Source organism: Chrysochloris asiatica, unplaced genomic scaffold (assembly GCF_000296735.1).
Source record: "Chrysochloris asiatica unplaced genomic scaffold, ChrAsi1.0 scaffold00159, whole genome shotgun sequence".
Classification (NCBI taxonomy): domain Eukaryota; kingdom Metazoa; phylum Chordata; class Mammalia; order Afrosoricida; family Chrysochloridae; genus Chrysochloris; species Chrysochloris asiatica.
In genome coordinates this window covers 4,457,257-4,478,538 of record NW_006408677.1, presented here as the reverse complement: position 1 = coordinate 4,478,538, position 21,282 = coordinate 4,457,257, and the positions used below count along the sequence as shown (strand labels likewise).

The 21,282-nt window shown below is 37.0% G+C and overlaps 1 protein-coding gene and 1 pseudogene across 1 annotated transcript in view; both read left to right on the top strand.

Annotated features, from left to right (window-relative positions):
• LOC102810786 (chromosome unknown open reading frame, human CXorf57) overlaps positions 1 to 20,695 on the top strand; it is a 49,824-nt gene extending 29,129 nt beyond the window's left edge. The window contains exons 11-14 of the mRNA XM_006871071.1: positions 2,833 to 2,897; positions 5,546 to 5,836; positions 13,845 to 13,997; positions 20,565 to 20,695. Of these exons, the coding sequence (XP_006871133.1) occupies positions 2,833 to 2,897; positions 5,546 to 5,836; positions 13,845 to 13,997; positions 20,565 to 20,695 (640 nt within the window). The remainder of the gene's footprint in view (positions 1 to 2,832; positions 2,898 to 5,545; positions 5,837 to 13,844; positions 13,998 to 20,564) is intronic.
• LOC102832296 lies at positions 11,636 to 13,456 on the top strand (annotated as a pseudogene).
• Positions 20,696 to 21,282: the final 587 nt, after the last annotated feature.

Below are 21,282 nucleotides of genomic sequence, written 5' to 3'. Positions count from 1 at the left end.
TTTTTGTTACAGTGACTCTGTGTATCCTTTACATCTTTGATGCTTTCTGCATCATTCAATATTTTGCCCATAGAATCATTCAATATTTTAAGTTGAGGCTTGAAATTTTTCAATGTAGGCTTGTTGATAACAAAATCTCTCACTTTTTATTTATCTGAAAAACATCTCTTTTTGTAACCTTCATTTCTGAATAATGTTTTCACAGTATATAAAGTTTGAATTTGCCGTTTTTATTTTTAGCTCTTTAAATATGTGATTCTATTGTTTTATTGGAACCTCAATGAAATGGATTAACATAGGGCTGCAACAATGGGCTCAAACATAGCAATGATCATGAAGGTGGCACAGGATTGGGCAGTGTTTCATTCTGTTGTACATAGGGTCTCTGTGATTTGAAACCAACTCGACAATACTTAACAACTACAATATATGACTTGTATCTAAGGTCAATAAATTGGTGGTAGTAAGGAGTCTTGGTGTGGCATTATTGGATAAAGCACTAGACCGCAATATCAGTTTGAACAGCAAGCTCAGTGGTACAAATTCACTCGCGGCTCCTCAGAAACCTTATACAGGGTCACTATGAGTTGGAAAAAACTTGATGACAGTTAATAACACCAACAACGAGGGAAAGATTAGAATACAACCTATAACCCCTAGTATTCTACCACTGCAGAACATAGGAACACTGAATGTTTTAAAATTTTAAAAAGGTGTGTGACAAGGTTGTATCCTTTCAGGTTACTTGTTCACCTAGCCCCTCACCTTAAGACATGTAAGTCATGTAAGTGAATTATTACATAGTCCAGTGAAAATATCCCAAGGTACTTTTTAAAAATTATGCTAAATATAATGATTATGTTAGAGTTTGGTAACCTATTTTTTAAATTTATTTCCAATAGGGGGAAAATCACTTTATAATCATACATTTTTAAGAAATATTTCTAAGATATGGTAGAATCTTAAAATACATGTGATTTAACTGTTTTTGAGTTACTTAGATTTACCTCAGAGTTAATAGTATCTCCTGGTTATTCGTTTCTACGAGGAGCCCTGATAGTATACTGGATAATGCATTAGGCTGCTAACTGCAAGGTCAGCAGTTGGAATATACCAGTCGCTTTGTGGGAGAAAGATGAGGCTTTCTGCTCCTGTAAAGATTTACTACCTTAGAAACCCTATATAGGGTGGCTATGAGTTGGAACAGGAGCTCAGTAGTGTAGTGGTTACAAATCGGGCTGCTAACCTCAAAGTCAGTCATTCAAAACTATCAGCTGCTCCTTGGGAGAAAGATGAGGCTTTCTGTTCCCATAAAGATTTACAGCCTCAGAAACCCTATACAGGGTCGCTATGAGTCGGAACCAACTCGATGACACATAACCACCACCACCACCATGAGTTGGAATGGACTTGACGGCTCACAACCACTACCACTAATTTCTAGAAATACCATCTTTTCATAATTTTAAAAGTTCAAAACTGCAACTCTAAAATATATATTAATTTGTGTTTTATAGCTAAATGAATGCATCTTCCCTTCATGAAAGCTACTTATTTTTAGTTCACTAATAGCTACCAGTCGCTCTTAGAAACCCTATTCAAGAGTGGCTGTGAGTCAGAACTGATTCAATGGCAAACAACAACAACTAACTAATGGAATGAAGAATACTATGTATGTGGTTATTGTTGTTTAATGCCTGCTCATAGAGACCCTATATAGGGTTTCCAATGCTTTTTTAAAAATCTGTGTTAGCAGAAAACCTCATCTTTTTCCCAAGGATCAGTGCTGGTGGGTTAGAACCACCAACTTTGTCCTTTTATAAAAATGTTAAGGTATATCACTGTATCACATGGCATTTCAATTTCAGTGTATATCTTAAGTTTTGGCAATATAACAATAGGAGAACTCACCCCTGAAATATACTAAAAGCCAATATGATATTTTTTTTTCCTTACAAAAACAGGCCTCTCCTTGGCTTCAAAACAATGTGCATCCCCTTTTCTCCATTCATTTCAGTTCAGTAAAAAATTATTGAGCACAGACCACCTGGAAATACAAAAATAAATAAAATTAAGTCTATACATTTAAAAAGCTTATATTCTGGTAGAGGAGATTGATTTATAAACTTGCAATTTTAATTCAGTGTCATAAATGCTATGATGGATATTTCCTTTGATGCTTATGACCACCTTACACAAGGAGCAGTTAACCATGACTACAGGTCAAGGGAAGCCTCTTATAGGAAATAATGTCTGAGCAAAATTTAAAAGGATAAATAAGTTAACCAGGCAAAGGTAAATAGGCATAGGGTTGTTTTAGACAGAAGGAAATGAATGAAGGTTTAAAGTGGCATGAGACTTACAGACAACTATGAACAATTGCTGAGGTAGTGAAAGTGAAAAAAGTGAGGAATGGTAAGAGATGAGGTTAGAGAAAAAGACTAGATTGTTTTTCAGCACATTTTAAAAAACAACATGGAAATATGGCAATTAAAATATTTTTTAAATTTCCATTATAGAGAATAAAAATGTATTTTATTTATAGCTGATACTTAATAAAGTTGAATGTTTTCATTAATAAAATACTCCTTAAAAGAAAATTTAAATATATTACAGAATTTGAATTATATTATAAATGAATATCTGCTCATAATCAAGATAATATTTTTCTTGAAGTTTAATGCATCCCTTTAAAATACTAAAACTCTATTTTTGTATGTGTTGCATTAGAATAAATTCTGAATGGAATCAATTAGCTGGAGTATTTTGTTGTTGTTTTCTTTTTTACCATTTGAATCTCTTTTTATAACTATTGGTTTTTCATCCTTGTAGAACTGCTGTTCCTCAGCCAGAAACTTCTTCACAAGCAAAAGGAAATAAACAAGGCACTGTTTCACGTATGTTCCTGTTGTTTATTATTGTTACTTATATATCCTTTATGGAACAATATTATGTGCACAGTACTGTTTATTTGATTATACAGTTTTGTGCCATTCCTACCACTAGTGTAAATTCTTTTATGTAGATAATTTTTGTTTTTTTTGTGTGTTCATTTATTTCAGTTTAGATTCTTGTCATAATTTCTGATCCCAACTGTAGCACAATCCAGTTATTATCCCAAAATTGAAAATAAATATGAACAAATGTATACTTAATTTGTTTCTTTTACAGTACATCCCTTCAAATATACTATTTTTAATTATGAGAAGAATAATGAAGTAATTTTAATTTTAATTGATGGCCAATACAAATATGAGCAAATAGTAAAAGATATTCTTTTACATACATAACCTGCATATTTTATGGGTTGTTTTCTTTCCTGGCCAACTGTACTATTCTCACTAGGTATTTTCTCAAGTATGCTATGTGCAAAAACATGGTAGTTGTATTTCCTTTCTTTGCTATTACTTTAGCTGATTTAAACGTTGGATTTATTTCCAATGTTATTTCCTACTGTAATTTAATTTTGGTAAGGTGTCTCTAGAGTGATTTAGTTTAAATCCAATCTTATGAGGTGTAATCTGTTTGAACTATACTTTTTAATAGTTTATCTCCTTCTTGCTTTTGGTGTCATTTTATTTTCATTCTATACTTAGAAACTGATACTGTCATTTTATTCCTTATTGCCTTGTTAATGAACCTTACTAAATTATTTTAATATGGTTTTGTGGATTATTACACAATTTGAAATTTTGCATATTTTCAACAATTCCATTCTAATTTTTTTTTTTAAATCCCCACAACTGGATCAATAAATAACATCAAGATAAATGGAGGAAAATTTGAATTTGTAAAAGACTTCATTTTGCTTGGATCCACACTCATGGAAACAGCAGTCAAGAAATCAGACGACATATTACATTAGGCAAATCTGCTGCACAACACCTCTTTAAAGTATTTAAGAGCAAAGATATCAGTTTGAGGACTAAGGTGTGCCTGACTCAAATCATGGTATTTTCAATAGCCTCGTATGCACGTGAGGAGCTCTGGTAGTGTAGTGGTTATGAATCAGGCTGTGAACCTTAAGGTCAGCAGTTTGAAACTACCAGCTGTTCCGCGGGACAAATATGAGGCTTTCTGCTCCCGTAAAAATTTACAGCCTCAGAAACCATATACATGGTTGCTATGAGTCCGAACCGACTCCACAGCATATAACCACCAACCACCACATATGCATGTGACAGTTGAGCAATAAATTAGGAAGACCCTAGAAGAATTGATGCATTTGAGTTATGGTGTTAGAGAATATTGAAAGTACTGTGGACTGCCAGAAGAACAAATTAGTCTGTGTTGGAAGAATTACAGTCACATTACTCCTTAGATATATTATTCAGTTTATTCTGATTTGTACTAAATTCTTTAATAGTGTCTAGCACTTAATGAGTGTTCATTAGTTATTTGTTAAATAAATGAATGTGTAGGAGAGAAATTATATTCTAAAAAACTAAATATGTGAAATACATTTTAGATTAAATGGTAAACTGACTTGTGTTGATAGAGAACAATCAATAATCAAGGGTTTTTCATCTCAATTTACTTCCCTCTTACTTTCCCATGTTATTTATTTATTAAGTTTTTATTGTGAATTAAGTGATAGTTTACATAGGAGAACATCAGTTTTACACTCATCCTATCATATTTCATTTCATTGCAATGGCTTTAAGCCTCTCCATGCATCATCATTCAGTATGGTTTTTTGTTTGTTTGTTTGTTTTTGGATGTGCACCAAAGCACTCAGGAATACATAATCATTCAAAAACACACGGCCCCTCTTCTCCATGAGTCTGGAGTCCCCAGCCGCTCCATCTCTCCATATCATCATCTCTGCCTCCACTTCTGGCATCGCTGCTTCTCTGGATAGGGTTCCACACTCCACTCTTCTCCTTTGATGGTCCCAGAGTCCTCTGCTCCTGGACTGCAAGATCAACCACTCCCTCCTTTTGTTACAAAACCTCTACCTCTACATTTGCATTTGTGACAATCAAAATCATTCCTGATAATACTGTGTTATTTATTTTTTTAAGGAAGTATCATATATGTATATATATTTTTTTAATTGGCCCTTTTGTGGGAGAGATGCAAACAGGAAAATCCTTCTTTTTTTTTTTTTTTTTCCTTCAGGCTATTTTCAGCAGTCATTAACAGAATTTTGTTTTGAGTTCAAATTCCACAAATAGTGGTTATAAGGTTCCATCTCTAAGAGTTCTAGTCTCATGAATTTTATTTAATTTGAATTTGTCCCTGAATATAAAAGGAGTATTTGGAAAATATAGGAAAAACATAAAGAAGATAATTACAAATATTCCTAATTCCAACAACAAAGAAAGCATGATCAGTTTTAATATATTTTAAATGAATTTTCCCTTTGAAAGTGAATTTAGCTCTTTCTTCACTTTAATACTCTTTGGAATACTCTACATTTTAGTCATGGTTTGATTTTAAATTAATTAAACAATTCCACATTAATATGTGTATTTTTATAATAAATGACTTAATTTGGTTAATTTATAGGTCAACTGTGTCTATTTCTGTGTATCTTTTACAGGTAAAGAAAACATAAGCACTCATCCGGTACATAAAATCAGAAAACCTTTAAGTAACAAGTGGGAGAGTCAGCTCTGGAGAGAAAAAAGGTTTAGCTTAATAGATCACCTCCATTATAGCCATGTTTATCCTGAAAGTATTCCACGGAGATTTATTTTAGAACACAATAAGTTTCTAACTCAGCAGTATAATTCTCAGTCTTCAAAATATGTACCACCAGAAGCAGGGTCTCCCAAACTTGAGGATTTTAAAAGCGCCTGCAGCCTTGGACATTTTGAAGTAACCATACTAGGTAAGTGAACCATTCTTCCATTTGAATAGTATTGATTTGACATACTGTAATATAGATGATAATGTCTTGCTTTAGAACATCAAGCCTAAATTGGGAGGCTTCTGTTTAGCTCAAACAAAAGAAATGGAGCACTAATTTGAGAAGAAATGAAGCTCCAATTGTGCACCTGACCCAGTATTTTCAGTAACCACATATGCATGTGAAAGTTGGATAGTGAATAAGGAAGACTGTAGAAGAATTGATACATTTGCGTTATGGTGTTGGAGAATATTAAAAGTACCATGGACTGCTAAAAGAACAAATGAATCTGCATTGGAAGAAGTACAGCCAGAATGTTCCTTGGAAGCCATAATGGCCAGACTTCGTCTCTCATACTTCAGACCTAGTGTCAGGAGGGACCAATCCCTGGAGAAGGACATCATGTTTGGTAAAGTTTAGGATCAGAGAAAAAGAGGAAGACCCTTCAACTAGATGACTTGGCACAATGGTAGCAGCAATGGGCTCAAATGTAGCAGTGACTGTGAGGTTGGCACAGGACTGGGCAGTGTTTCGTTCTGTTGTGCACAGGGTCACTATGAGTAGGTACCGACTCAATGGTACCCAACAACAAAAACAACAGTTAGATTATAGCAACGACAGCTTAACTCTGTCTTTTATTCTGTTCCATAAAAAAAATTATTTAACCACTAAATATTAAGCGCTTAGAGTCAGCACTGGACTGAGAACCACAAGATCAGCAATTCAAACCCACCTGCTCCTCAGAAACCCTATACAGGGTCACTATAAGTTGGAACCGACTAAATGGTACTTGACAACATAACAACGATCAAATGTCATTACTGTTTGTTGTTGTTGTTGTTAAGTGCTGTTGAGTCGATTCAGACCCATAGCGACCCTGTATAGGGTTTCTGAGGAGCAGCTGATGAGCTTGAACCGCTAACCTTGCAATTCAAATGGCTTTGCAGTCTGGTGCATTAACCCACAGCGCCACTCCAGGACTCCTTCATTTGTGTAACACACACTTTTCCCCCCAATTTTTTTTTTTTATCATATTTGAAAATCAGCACACATTTTACATGTGATGTCATGGCATTGCTTAGTTAGCAGCATTTTTCTTTCTTTCTTGTTGTTAAGTGCTTTGAAGTCAGTTCTGACTCTGATCCTATATAGGGTTTCTGAGGAGCATCTGGTGGGTTTGAACTACCAACCTTGCAGTTCCATAAATTCCTGAAGCTGTGATTTTCACCATTGCCTTCACTGCAGCTTGAGCTTCTTCCATCAATACCATTGATTCGTGCAATGGCTGAGTATCAATAAATTCTTTTGGGTATAGAGACTCTATTCCTTCCATCTTCTTTTTTTTTTAATGTTTTATTGTGAATTATATGATAGTATAGATGGGAGAACTTTAGTTTTGCATTCATTCCATCGTATAACGTCTCATTGCCATGGTTCCAATCCCCTCCATGCATCATCAACCACCCAAAGGGTATATCCCAGAAACCCGCCCCCTACACTTCCCCCTCCTCCCCCCAGTTTTCGACCCACAGTCCCTTTCCCTCTCTGGGTCCAAAGTCCCCAGTCGCTTCATCACTCCATGTTATCATCTCTGTCTCTATCTCAGGCATCTCTGTTTCTCTGGGTAGGGTCCCGCTCTCGGCTCTTCTCCGTTGATGGTCCCATAGACCTCCACTCCTATCCTGGAGAATTAATCACTCCCTTCCTTGTTACAAAACTTCTACCTTTGCATTTCCAACTCTCATAGTCCATCCTGATAAGCACTATTCACTACAGTATCACTAGTTACCCATCTGTATCTCCTTTCATCAGCTCCGCCCAGACAGATTGAATAGTACCTACTGGAGCTTCTGCCTTCCGCCATGCTCCCTAGCACCAGGTTCCCTCTTGAAAGTTTGTAAGCCAGTCACTTCTTGCCTTTGTAGTCCCCCCCTCCCCATTTGAGTATCCAATGTCCAGGCTGCCCTTCTCTATCCACTCTGTGTGTGGGTGTGGGTGTGTGAATGTTTATTGCTGTGAGGATTTGTTCCCTCTTTTGAGTCACTGTTCCATAGATATAGGTCAAGTTCATCAGACCATATCAGCTCACTCTTCCCCCCCCCCCCTCTTCTTTCCTCTCCTGGTTGAGCTCCGACCATCCAGTCATCCTGTCCAGGTCACGTGGGATGCATCCTGTGTCATTCAATATTTTGTCCATAGAATCCTTCAAAATTGCAACTCGAGGCTTGAATATTGTCTTCAGTTCTTTTACCTTGAGAAATGTTGAGCATGTTTTCCTCATTTGGTTTTCTAATTCCAGGTATTTGCACATTTCGTTATAATACTTTACTTTGTCTTTTCAAGAGGAAATTTTTATTCAGCTCTTTTATTCCATCATTTCTTCCAAGAGCAAGTTTCATAGTCTCTCTTCTGACAACCATATTGATCTTTTCTTTTTAATGACCTTTAGCTTTCTTCATGGTTGATGTCATTTCACTACTCCTCTGGTCATTAGTTTCTAATGCATCAAATCTATTCTTGAAATGTTTTCTAAATTCAGGTGAGATGTACCCAATGTCTTATTTTTCCTCTCTCCTGACTTGTTTTAGTTTTCTTCAGTTCAACCTGAGCTTGCATAGGAGCAATTGATGGTCTGTCCCACAGTCAGCTACTGGCCTTGTTTTGGCTGATGATATTGAGCTCCCCAAAATCTCTTTTTACAGATGTTATCAATTGTATTCCTATGTATTACATCTGGCAAGCTTAGCATGTAGAGTTGAATTTTATGTTGTTATGGAAAGGCATTCATAATGAATAAGTACTTTGTCTTGCAAGCTACTTCAGCTTCATTCCTGTCACCATATTTTTCCAATTACTGATCCTTCCTCTTAGTTTCCAACTTTCACATTCCAATCACCAGTAATTATCGATGCATCTTCATTGCATGTTTGATCAGTTTCACACTTCTCAGGTTGGTAGAATTCTTCCATTTCTTCATCATTGACTTTAGTGGTTGTTGCATAAATTTGAATAATAGTAGTATTAACTGGTCTTCTTTGTGAAGGTGTGGATTTTATCCTATCACAGACAGCCTTGTCCTTCAAGATAGATCTTGAAATGTTCTTTTTTATGATAAATGTGACACCATTCATCTTGAATTTGCCATTCCCAGCACATTAAGCCATATGATTGCCTGATTTAGAATTAGCAGTACTAATACAATTCACAAAAGCCTAGGATATTGATTTGTATGTGTTCCATTTCACTTTTGACAATTTCCAATTTTCTTAGGTTTGTACTTCATACATTTGACATTCTGATCATTATTGGGTGTTTGTAGCTGTTTCTCCTCATTTTGAGTTGTGTCCCATCAGCTTTACTCCATTCACATCATTATAGTCAACTCTACTTTGAGGAAGCATTTCTTCCTCACTTGTATTTTCAGTGCCTTCCAACCTGAGGGGATCATCTTCCAGTACTACATTTATTATTCACTATATCTTCTATAGAGTCCTTGTGTGGCGCTGTGGGTTAATGCACTGGACTACAAAGCAGTTTGAACTGCAAGGTCGGTGGTTCATGCTCACCATTCACTCCTCTGAAACCCTATACCGGGTTGCTATGGGTCAGAACCAATTCGACAGCACTTAACAACAGCATATCTTCTATTCAAAGTGTTTTCTGTGGCTAACTTTTCAGAATTGGTTCGTTTCTCCTTCTTCCTAATCTGTCTTATTCTGGAAACCTGTCCATAATGAGTGACCCTGAAGTGTTTGGCATTCTGGTAGGTAGCACAGCTTCTAGCATTACAGCAACATGCAAGCAACTGGTGAATGACAAACTGACATAGGAGTGATGGCACTCTTTCCTAGTACTATATGAAATTATGATCATCTTACAACTACTATCTTAGACTCAGTGAAATGTATATTCCAAGCACTGTGCTAGATTCTGGAATTCTAATTCTTACAACGTTTCATTAGAAAAGAAATTCAGTGATAACAGAATTGGGGAGGAAGTCATAAGGATTGCATATGACATACTTTGCAAGAGACGAATATGCATGTTTTTGTTTGATTTTATATTGCCCTATAAATTGGACTATAACCCAGGTATTTTATTATACATACCTTGATAGTACATTGTAAGCTATTTAAGTAAATACTGTAACAGCAAGTAAACATGAAAGTAAATTATACATGTGCATTGTAGGGGAAGTATTTTGTGTTCATATCTTTTGATAATGGAAATATGGAAGAATTCATATATGAACAGTAATGCATTCATATCTTAAAGTTTAGTATTAGAAAATTATAGATAAACATCCATCAAGGTACATTTATTTACTCAATTGAACAAATATTTACAAAGCATCACCTGTATGCCCAGCACTCTTCTGGATACTAGGGTTATATATTGTGAGCACAAAAGATAAAAATCCCTGCCCTAGAAGAGCTTATATAGGAGTGATATATTGTTATTTTTAAGTGTCATCGAGTCGGTTTCGACTCATAACAACCCTGTATAGGGTCTCTGAGGAGCAGATGGTGAGTTCAAACTGCCAACCTTGTGGTTCAGTGCTTACCCTACAGCATCACACCAGGACCCCATCTGTTAGATATGGTATCAGGTGCTAGTAAAAGGGGCTCTGGAGTACTATAGTAGAAAGATTAAACCTTACATAAAGTGGTCAGGGGAGGTATCCATGAGAAAATAACATTTTACCAGAAACCTGATGGAGTTGAAGAAGAAAACCATATGGTTATTTAGGGACAGAGCATTCTAGACACAGGAACAAGTACAGAGGACCTTAAGCCTACTTACACCACTCTTGTGGTGGTGGTTATATGCCATAGATTTGGTTCCAACTCATAGCAACCCTGTACAGGGTTTCCGAGGCTATAAATCTTTATGGGAGCAGAAAGCCTAATTTTTCTCCAGCAGAACAGCTGGTAGTTTCAAACTGCTGACCATGAGATTAACAGCCCAACTTGTAACCATTATGCTACAGAGCTCCTTACTGTAAACTCTAGTTTTAATCAAATAAGACAGAACACGTTTTATCAATAATGTTGAAGCCAAACTCACAGTATTTTATTATTTATATGTTGTTAAGTGTCATCGAGCAAGTTATGAATCATAGAGATATTGTTAAGGGTTTCCAAGGATGGCTGGTGGGTTTGAACCACCAATCTTGTTTTTAGCAGTTGGTGCTAATTCTACAGTGCCACAGCAAGACTTGACACCACAATAGCTACCTTCTTGAAAATATCAGAATTTCCAACTTCTGGTATAGTCTCAATTCTAAGGTATACTTCTGAATTCTAAGGCATGTTGGTGGCACTGTAGGATAAGCACTTTACTACTAGCCACAAAGTCAGCAGTTCAAACCCACCAGCCACTTCATGAGAAAAAGATGAGGCTTTCTTCTCTCGTAAAAATTTTACAGCCTCAGAAACCCTATACAAGGTCACTATGAGTCGGAACAGACACAACAGCACCGAACAACAACATAGGTATACTTAATTTTTCCAACATTTCCAAGTTGACATGAATCTTATAAACAATGGGTACATTTAATGCAATTTCCTTTTTATCAAAAATTGTTTTACTGCATTAATAGTATATCTGAGAGGTGTTTCTGAGGGACTTGGCTAGAACCTACGCACTCGGGGCAGGGGGAGGGTGTTGTAGGAGGACTAAGTGAGCAGAGGGGCCCAGATTTGGATTAGAACCCTATAGGGGTCGGCCTCACCATTTGTGAGTTGGAGAAAACCTGCTTTTGCCAAGTCAACTTGAGACATGTCTGACACAAGTGAGAGTGGTGCAGGTCTAACCCATTTCCAGGCTGAAGCTTCAGAAGAGGACAACAGCTTGGTGATTCGGACTCTGCTGGCAGTGACCCAGAACTTGGAGGTCTCAGAGGCATCTGAGGCCTCAAAGGAACCAGAGGTCTCAGAAGCCCTGAAGGTCTCTAATGTTCCAGGGGTTTCAAAGGCTATAGAGTTCTCAAAGGCCACAGGGGTCCCAAAGGCCACAGGGGTCCCAATGGCCACAGGAGTCTCAAAGGCCCAAGAGGCTCAGGAGGCAGCTGTCACCCAAGCCTCGCCTACCATTCAGCAGACTGATACCCAGGTTCTGAAAACTGGAAAAAGATCCCAGCAGTTGACACGAAGATACAGAATACTGACCCTGAGACAAAAAAGTCAAGTGTGTGGCTGATAACGACTCCAGGTTAATATAAAGGCCCAGAGATTGAGGCTTCTGCTTCTCAGGCTCCCACAGTTGAACCTGAGCCTGAGCATGCAGCTGCTGAGACTCAGTAGAATCAGGATGCCCGACCCAAGGTCAAGACTAAGAAAGCTCAAAAGGTAACGCACCTGAATGGGGAAGAAGATGGCAGTAGTGATCAGAGTCAGGCTGCTGGGACCACAGGTGGCCGAAGAGTCTCAAAGGCCCTGATGGCCTCAATGGCCCATAGGGCCTCAAGGGGCCCCATAGCCTTTTGGGCTTGCAGGGCATCAAGGACTCGGTTGGCTGCTTGGGTGTGGAGAGCCTTGGTATCCCTGAGGTCACTTAAGGCCTGTAGGGGCAAGGCTCGCCGCAGAGCTGTGAACTCCAATCTTCCCAAGAATCTGAAACACCACTGCCTTAGGATGTGGCCCTTTTGCAAGGGAGAGCAAATGATTTGGTGAAATACTTGCTGGGTAAAGACCAAACGAAAATCCTTATCAAGTACTCAGACATACTGAAGGACATCATCAAAGAATATACTGATGTGTACCTTGAAATCATTGAACAAGCAGGCTATTCCTTGGAGAAGGTATTTGGAATCCAGTTGAAGGAAATTGATAAGAATGACCACTTGTACATTCTTCTCAGCACCCTAGAACCCACTGATGCAGGCATACTGGGAACAACCAAGGACTCACCCAAATTGGGTCTCCTTATGGTGCTTCTTAGTATCATCTTCATGAATGGAAATCGGTCCAGTGAGGCTGTCATCTGGGAGGTACTGCACAAGTTAGGGCTGCGTCCAGGGGTGCATCACTTGCTCTTTGGGGATGTAAAGAAGCTCATTACTGGTTAATTTGTGAAGCAGAAGTATCTGGATTATGCCAGAGTCCCCAATAGCAATCCCCCTGAGTATGAGTTCTTCTGGGGCCTGCGTTCCTATTACGAGACCAACAAGATGAAAGTCCTCAAGTTTGCATGCAAGGTACAAAAGAAGGATCCCAAGGAATGGGCAGCTCAGTACCATGAAGCTATGGAAGCAGATTTGAAGGCTGCAGCTGAGGCTTCGAATGAAGCCAAGGCAAGAGTTGAGACTAGAGCCCGAATGGGTATTGGACTTGGCTCTGAGAATGCAGCAGGGTCCTGCAACAGGGATGAAGCTGATATTGGACCCTGGGCCAAAACCAAGATCCAAACAGGAGCTGAAGCTAAAACAAAAACCCAAGAGTGTGGTGGTACCAATGCTGGTGCCAGTGTAAGTACCAGCAGTGGCTTCAATGCCAGTTCAAGCCTGACTGCCACCCTCACATTTGGCTCTTTGCTGGCCTTAGTGGAGCTGGTACTAGTACCAAGAGCAACTCTGGTGCCTGAGGTTTCTCCTACAAGTGAAATGCCAAATATAGCTAATCCCAGCAGTTTTACTCTTCGAGCCAGGGTGTGTCCTCAGAAACCTACTCAACACAGCACTCTAGGCAGCCACTATCAATCAATTGAAGTTGACACGCTACATTAAATCTATTTGCTGTTAAAAAAAAAAAGTATATCTGAGAGTTGAATTTAGTCTTAGAATCAAGGAAATGATATTCCAGAGTGTACACATTCACATTAGTTTCACGTGTTATAATACTGAATTGAAATGAAACCAATGGCATGTATTGTTTTGAAACACATTTTTTTCCTAGGTGTAAAATTAGGATCAAGCCAGCAAAGTTGTCCTTATTAACATCATATACTAACCTACTGAACTCTCAATAAAGTGCATTTTTTCCTATAACAGGTCTGAACCATGAGATAGCAATCGATGCTGCATTCCTGCCCATGTATTGTCCTGAAGATGTCCAAACATCACAAATAGACACATTATTAACCTGCATGAATTACAGCTGTGTGTTTCCACCAGAAAAAACTGACAATGACAGAGCACTTGTAGGTAAGATGGTCTCAATGATAAGTTCACTGATTTTTCTTTTCATTTAGAAAATAAAATTTTAAAATATTGTAAGCACTCCTAACTTTAAGATTTTATTATGCAAATAGTTCTAGTCTTAAATGTAAACTTTTTAATTAAAGGATTCTTTATTAAACTTAACCCAAGAATTATAAGTAAGAATATAGTTTTAAAATAAATTGAGTAAATTATTTGAATTCCAGGGAGACTTTGAAAATGTCCCCTTACAGTGCAATTCTATTTGTATTTCATTAGACATAAGTGGTATGTACATGTTGTTGTTGTTAAGTGCCACTGAGTCTATTCCGACCCATAGCGATCCTGTATAGGTTTCCAAGGAGCAGCTGGTGAGCTTGGACCACTGACCTTGCAGTTCAGACAACTTTGCAGTCTGATGCATTAACCCATAGCGCCACACATGGAGCAGTGCAAAATCTACTCTTTTCTCTTTTTAACACAGACAGGCAAGATTTGCCTTTTTCCCTTATAATTCCAAGATCATAATATCTCCATGTTAGTCTTGTTGTTAAGTGCCATTTGATTGGTTTAGACTCACAGCGATCCTGTATAGGATTCCCAAGGAGCAGCTGGTGAGTTTGAACCACCAACCTAGCAGTTCAAACTGACCTTGAGGTCACGTGCTTATCCTATGGTGATCATAGTATAGTACAATTGTTTTCTCTTATAAATGTCTAGCTATTCAAGGACTATACAATAAATTCCCTAAGGATTACTAGGAGTGTGTGAAATCCCAGTAGTAGAATTCTTTAACCAACCAATTGTTTAGGCTGTTACACAAATATATATAAGTTTATATATACCTGTAACATTCTATATATGTCAAATTATACTTATCCTATTCAGTTTCTGTTTTTAGTTCCTAAGCACATGATAAAATTTCTAGCAGTTTTCATTGAGTTTATCAGATTACATTTAAAAAAGCTTTTAAGAAAGACTTTATTATCTTGGGATTTTGGGATGGGTCTTTGTAACCTAATGAAACTCTTGAGTATATGTTGTTTTTAAATCTTATGAGCTGTGGCTGATAATGAAGCAACTTTTGGCAGTAATGGTGACTGCAAGTGGAATTTGAGTACTCAGTTACATAATAAATAAATAAGGTTTTAAAATTTGCTCACAGTCTGCTTTAGAGATGATATATTAGTTGATTTGCAATATTATTTCCTACATTGAAGCTTGTTGTGGTTGTTGGTAAGTGCTGTCAAGTTAGTTCTGACTCATAGCGACCCTGTATGGGGATTCCCAGGCTGTAAATAATTTTGAGAGCAGAAAACCTCATCTTTCTCCTGCAGACTTACTGGTGAGCTAGAATTGCCTACCTTGTGGTTTGCAGTCCGGTGCTTAGCCTATGGAGAAGCTACTTAATTTCATAAATTGCAAATTCCTAATATATAGTTTAAGTATTTGTTCACACATCTTTCTTCATTTAGCATTCACTTCTGTCACATTTCTTCTGCTTTATGTATATGTCATTGATATAAAATACCAGGTAAACTTTCTTAATTACCTATTAGTTGCTAGTGCTAACATTCTTTCTGTAGTCGCTAGCATAGTCACTTGAAAAATACCTGGCACCATTCTGTCAAAGCAAATAATATTTGTTGCATGAAGGAGAAGTAGCACTACAGGAAAAAAAAGTAAAGTGGTAATGAAAACTTCATTATGAGTAGAATGCCATGTTTTTCATGACATAGCATTATTAATAATAACATAAGTTAGCTGTGTGCAAAATACTGTGCAAAATACATTATAGTGAATGCTGTAGGAGCTCTGGTAGCGTAGTGGTTATGAATTGGGCTGCGAACCACAAGGTCAGTAGTTCGAAACTATCAGCTGTTCCGTGGGAGAAAGAAGAGGTGTTCTGCTCCCGTAAAGATTTACAGCCTCGGATACCCTGTACAGGGTCGCTATGAGTCGGAACCGACTCCACGGCACATAACAACAACAACAACATAGTAAATGCTGGAGTCCTGGTGTGGTACTATGGGCTAATGCACTGAACTGCGAGGTAAGTTTGAACTGAAAGGTAGGTGGTTCAAGCTCCTCGGAAACCCTATATAGGTTCACTATGAGTCAGAGCCGACTCAACGGCACTTAAGCAGCAACAATAGTGAATGCTACAGGATGAACCTTGCAAGATGAACACTGTTGTCTCCTATTTTTAGATGATTACACTGGCGTCCTAGTGTGGTGCTGTAGGACAAGCACTGGAGTGCAAGGTCATTTGAATTGCAAGGTCTGCAGTTCAAACTCACCAGCTGCTCCTCAGAAACCCTATGCAGGGTCCCTATGAGTCGAAACTAACTTGATGGCACTTAACAATAACAACAACAAACTGAAAATCAGAGTGATTCACTACCATGGGTTAGTATTTGAAACCAGGTCCTGTCTGATTCCAACCTTTTCCATTTCTTCCATAACTTCAAAAGGTAAAAATATTCACAGAATGGTGTAACAAAATTCCTCATAATATTACATTGGTGTCATCTTTTAAAGACATCTTTATAAATTCGTTTGTTTTTATTTAAAAATACATACAAGCTCGTAACTTTAAAAATTCAAACAGTACAGAAAGGTATACAGTCAAAGTGTTTCCTCATTTGCCTTTCTAGGTCTAGCCCCCACGACTAACCCTCTCAAATGAGATTATTGTTGTTAAGTGCCATCGAGTCAGTTCCAACTCATAGCGACCCTGTATAGGGTTTCTGAGGTTTTAAATCTTTTTGGGAATAGAAAGTCTCATCTTTTTTCCTCAGAGAAGCTGTCAGGATAGTGGACTATTGGTTCTCTGTCCAGTGTTTATCATATGGAGCCACCTTGCTCCACTCACATGAGATAATCAATATTAATTTTCTTTGGAACCTCTTTAAATTATTTTTGTATATAACAGTATATATATTCACACACAAAATACATTAACATACAAATAGAATAATATTAAATAGATCGTTCCATGACTACAGTTTTTGTTTTGATAATATGTCTTGGGCATACTTCATGTAAGTATATAGAAAATTACCTCACTTTTTTTTTTTTTTTAATTTATATTGTGAATTGAGTAAAGGTTTACAGAACAAATCAGTTTTCTTTTTTTTTTTTTAACTACCTTCCCATATTAACACATTTTCCTTTGACCAATTCATATACATTTTGTTTCATATCATTGATTGCATTCTCTACAATGTAGCATAACTCATCCTACTTCCTCCCTGTGTTCCCTGATTCCATTCTACCATCTTTCCTAACCTTTCTGCCTTCTGAACTTTGAACTTGGTTAAGGATTTTAAGGAGTGCATACTTTCCTAATGTTATTGTTCATCTTATAGATCTGTCTATTGTTTGGCTGATAATTGAGCAAAGAGCTGAGTTTAGTTCCCGCCAGAATGGTGACTAAGGGCCCTAGTCTCACGGGCTCTACTAGTCTCTATCCAACCAATAACTTCATTCTTTTTCATCACTACAAAGTTATTTCACTGTGAATATACCAAACTGTTTTTAACCAATCTTCTACTGATGAATATTTAGAGTGTTTCAAAATGTTTATGGTAATTTGAAAACAACATTGTTATGAGTGTCCTTATACATAGGAGAGTAAGCCGAAACAACTATTGCTATGAGGGTTCCCATTCATACACCCATGGGTTTATTACACACACACAAAGTGTTTAAACATGTCTCTGCAATCAGTGGATAACTACAGACAAGTGCTCTCAGCACTATACTTCTCTTAGTCTCATTAAGGTGCCTTCAAAAATAAGATGATCCTATCAAAACAGTGGCTTCCAAGGGCATCTGTTGGGCTAGTTAAATTCAAGACAGAGAGATCAGCTCAGAATGCTATGGCAACTGTTTTGTTGGACTCCAAACTGGCAATCTTGCTAGACTACCACTCATTTGTCAGTTTGTCATACTGTGGTGGCTCACATATTGCTTTGATGCTGAAAGCTATGCCACCTGTATTTTAAATACCAGCAGGGTAACCCATGGTGGATAGGTTTCACCTGAGTTTCCAAACTAAGATAGACTAGGAAGAAGGATAGGCAGACTACTTCTGAATGTTTAGCCTTGAAAACCTTATGAGTAGCAGGGAAACACTGTCAGATATAATGTCAGAAAATGAAAACATTATGAATAGCACCAGAATAGTGTCAGACATTGTGCCAGAACATGAGCCCCTCAGGTTGGAAGACATTCAAAATATAACTGGGGAAGAGCTGTCTCATCAAAGTGAAGTTGAATGTGATAACGCGAATGGAGTAAAATTTTCAGGTCATTCATTTGCTGCAGGGCACAGTTCAAACTAAGGAATGTGGACTATATGAAATATAAATCTAGGAAAATCAGAAGTTGTCAAAAATGAAATGGAACACATAAAGATTGATATCCTAGGCATTAGTGAGCTGAAATGAACTGGTATTGACCATTTTGAGTCTGACAAAATCATATGGTTTACTATGCTGGGAATGACAAACTGAAAATAAATGGTGTCACATTCATCATCAGAAAGAACATTTCAAGATCTGTCTTAAAGTACAATGCTGTCTGTGATAGATATCCATATGCCTACAAGGAAGACCAGTTAATATCACTATTTTCCAAATTTACACACGAACCACTAAAGCCAGTCATGATGAAATTGAAGAATTCTACCAACTTCTTTACTGTGAAAATGATCAAGCATATAATCAAGATGTATTGATAATTACTGGTCTTTGGAATGTAAAGGTTGGAAACAAAAGGAGAGCTCAGTAGTTGGAAAATATGGCCTTTGTGATATAAATATGTGTGCCAGAGTTATATTCTTTCATTATATTTATTCAATCTGTATGCTAGTAAATAGTCTGCTAAACTGGATTATATGAAGAAGAATGTGGCATCAAGATTGAAGAAGACTCATTAACAACCTGCAATATGCAGATGACACAATCTTGCTTGCTAAAAGCAAAGAAGACCTGAAGCGCTTTCTGATGAACATCAAAGACTACAGCCTTCACTGTGGATTACACCTCAAAGTAAAGAAAATAAAATTCCTCACAAAGGGATCAATAAACAGCATCATAATTAATGAAGTAAACATAGAAAAGATTTAAATTGTCAAAGATTTAATTTTTCTTGGATTCATAATGAATGCTCACGGAAGCAGCAGTCAAGTAATCAAATGACATATGGCATTGGGAAAATCGGCTGCAAAAGACCTCTTCAAGGTGTTAATGTGTAAAGATGTCACTTGGAGAACTAAGATGCACCTAACCCAAGCTATGGTATTTTCAGTCACCTCATATGCATGTTAACACTGGGCAATGAACAGAGAAGAACTGATGTATTTGAATTATGGTATTGGGGAGTAATACAGAAAGTACCATGGACTGCCAGAAGAATAAATATTCCTTGGAGGTGATACAGCCTAAGTGCTCCTTAAAAGTGAGAATGGTAAGATTTTGTCTCTTGTACGTTGGACACCTTATTAGGAGGGACCAGTCCCTGGTAAAGGACATCATGCTTGGTTACATAGCTGGTCGGCAAAAGAGTGGAAGATTCCCATGAGATGGATTGACACAATGGCAGCAACAATGGGCTCAAACATAACAACAATTGTAAGTATGGCACAGGACTGGGCAGTGTTCATTCTCTTGTACATAGGGTCAATGAGTCAGAACTGACTCAATAGCATCTAACAACAACAGTCATGTGTGTGGTATTTTTGAATCTCTTGTATCTGCAAGAACTTTTAAAAGACATGATTCCTCCATGTTTCTCCATTCCCAATCTCCTTCTTAGGCTTTTTGACCTATCTGTTGTTTCTCCCAACTTTATACTTTGTCCTAGATGTCCTGGCCAATATTTACACCATTGAATACATTCTGCAAAAACCATCTCTGAAGTTCCAAGTTAGATTTTTTTTTTTTTTTAAAGAATCCTTGCATCAGTTCTTTAGGGAGCCAGCAAACAAGTCAAAACACACAGCCACAGTTGTTTAAGAACAGAGCTTGCATTGTTTCCTCTGGTAGTACTTCTTCCAAGACAGATTTGTTTGTTCTTCTAGCAGTCCGTGGTATGTTTAATATTCTTCTCCAACACCATAACTCAAATGCATCTATTCTGCTGTCTTCCTAATCTACTGTCCAACTTTCACATGTGTACTAAGATATTGAAAATATCATGGCTTGTTTCAGGTGCACCTTAGTCCTCAAACTTACACCTTTGATCTTGAACACTTTAGGTAAATATGTAGATTTACTCAACTCGAGTTAAAAAAAAAAAAAACTAAATATACCTTTGGATTGCCAGCCCATGTCTTGAAATTATTGGTGGTATCTGTTTGATGTGTTCACCTTTATGAAGTTACTAGAACTTAACTTTGGTGTGAAGAATTAGAAGAAAAAGGGAAGAGATAAGGGATAATGTTAATATTGTAAGAAACATTTCATCAGTTTATGTGATGCAAAATGCAAGTAAATATTTAACTGTTTTTCAATACTTATCATCTTTTTTTGGTGTTTTTTTTTTTGTTGTTTTTTTTTTTTTTAGGTGATATTATGAAAGCAGTATCTAAATTGAATAGAGAACATGTCATCGGTATCTTGGATATCTGTAATTTGGGTGACAATAAAATAGAAGTCTGTTTGCAGAAAATTTATACTCCAAAGAATATCTGTTAAAAGTTGGCAAAGGAAATTATTACAACCTGTAAAGGGAACACTGCTTTGAAAGTATTGTGTCATTTTGTTGATAATTTCAGTAAAAATAATCTGAGCACTAAAGTTATTAAATGATTTTATGTTTATCTTGTATTTGGTGCTAACACACGTCATTGTAGATTCAGTATTGAAAATGTCATCAAAACACAATTTTTGTGTATCAAGAAAGTTTACTTTTCTTCTATATGACTATTGTCTTGACTTTGATTATTTCATGTTTGCTGTCCCTTTTGTGAAATGATGTACTTTTATCCTAAAGCTTCAGCATAAAGCATCCTGATTTTCAAGAACAAATTTTCATGGATATGTAATATTCTTCCAAATTTAATCACATATAATGAAAAATTTAAATTGCCAACTTAAAGATTATATTCTCCTAAGGTAGTCAATATGCATTTCTCACAAGCAAAGTATATTCTATCATTTTCAAAGGCACATATTGCTATAGTCCAATTGCCCTTGGTCTTTAGCTTGGTCACCTACAAAATGAGTGTGTTGAATTAAGTTATGTGTTAACATTTTTTTCCAACTCCTATACTAACTTAATT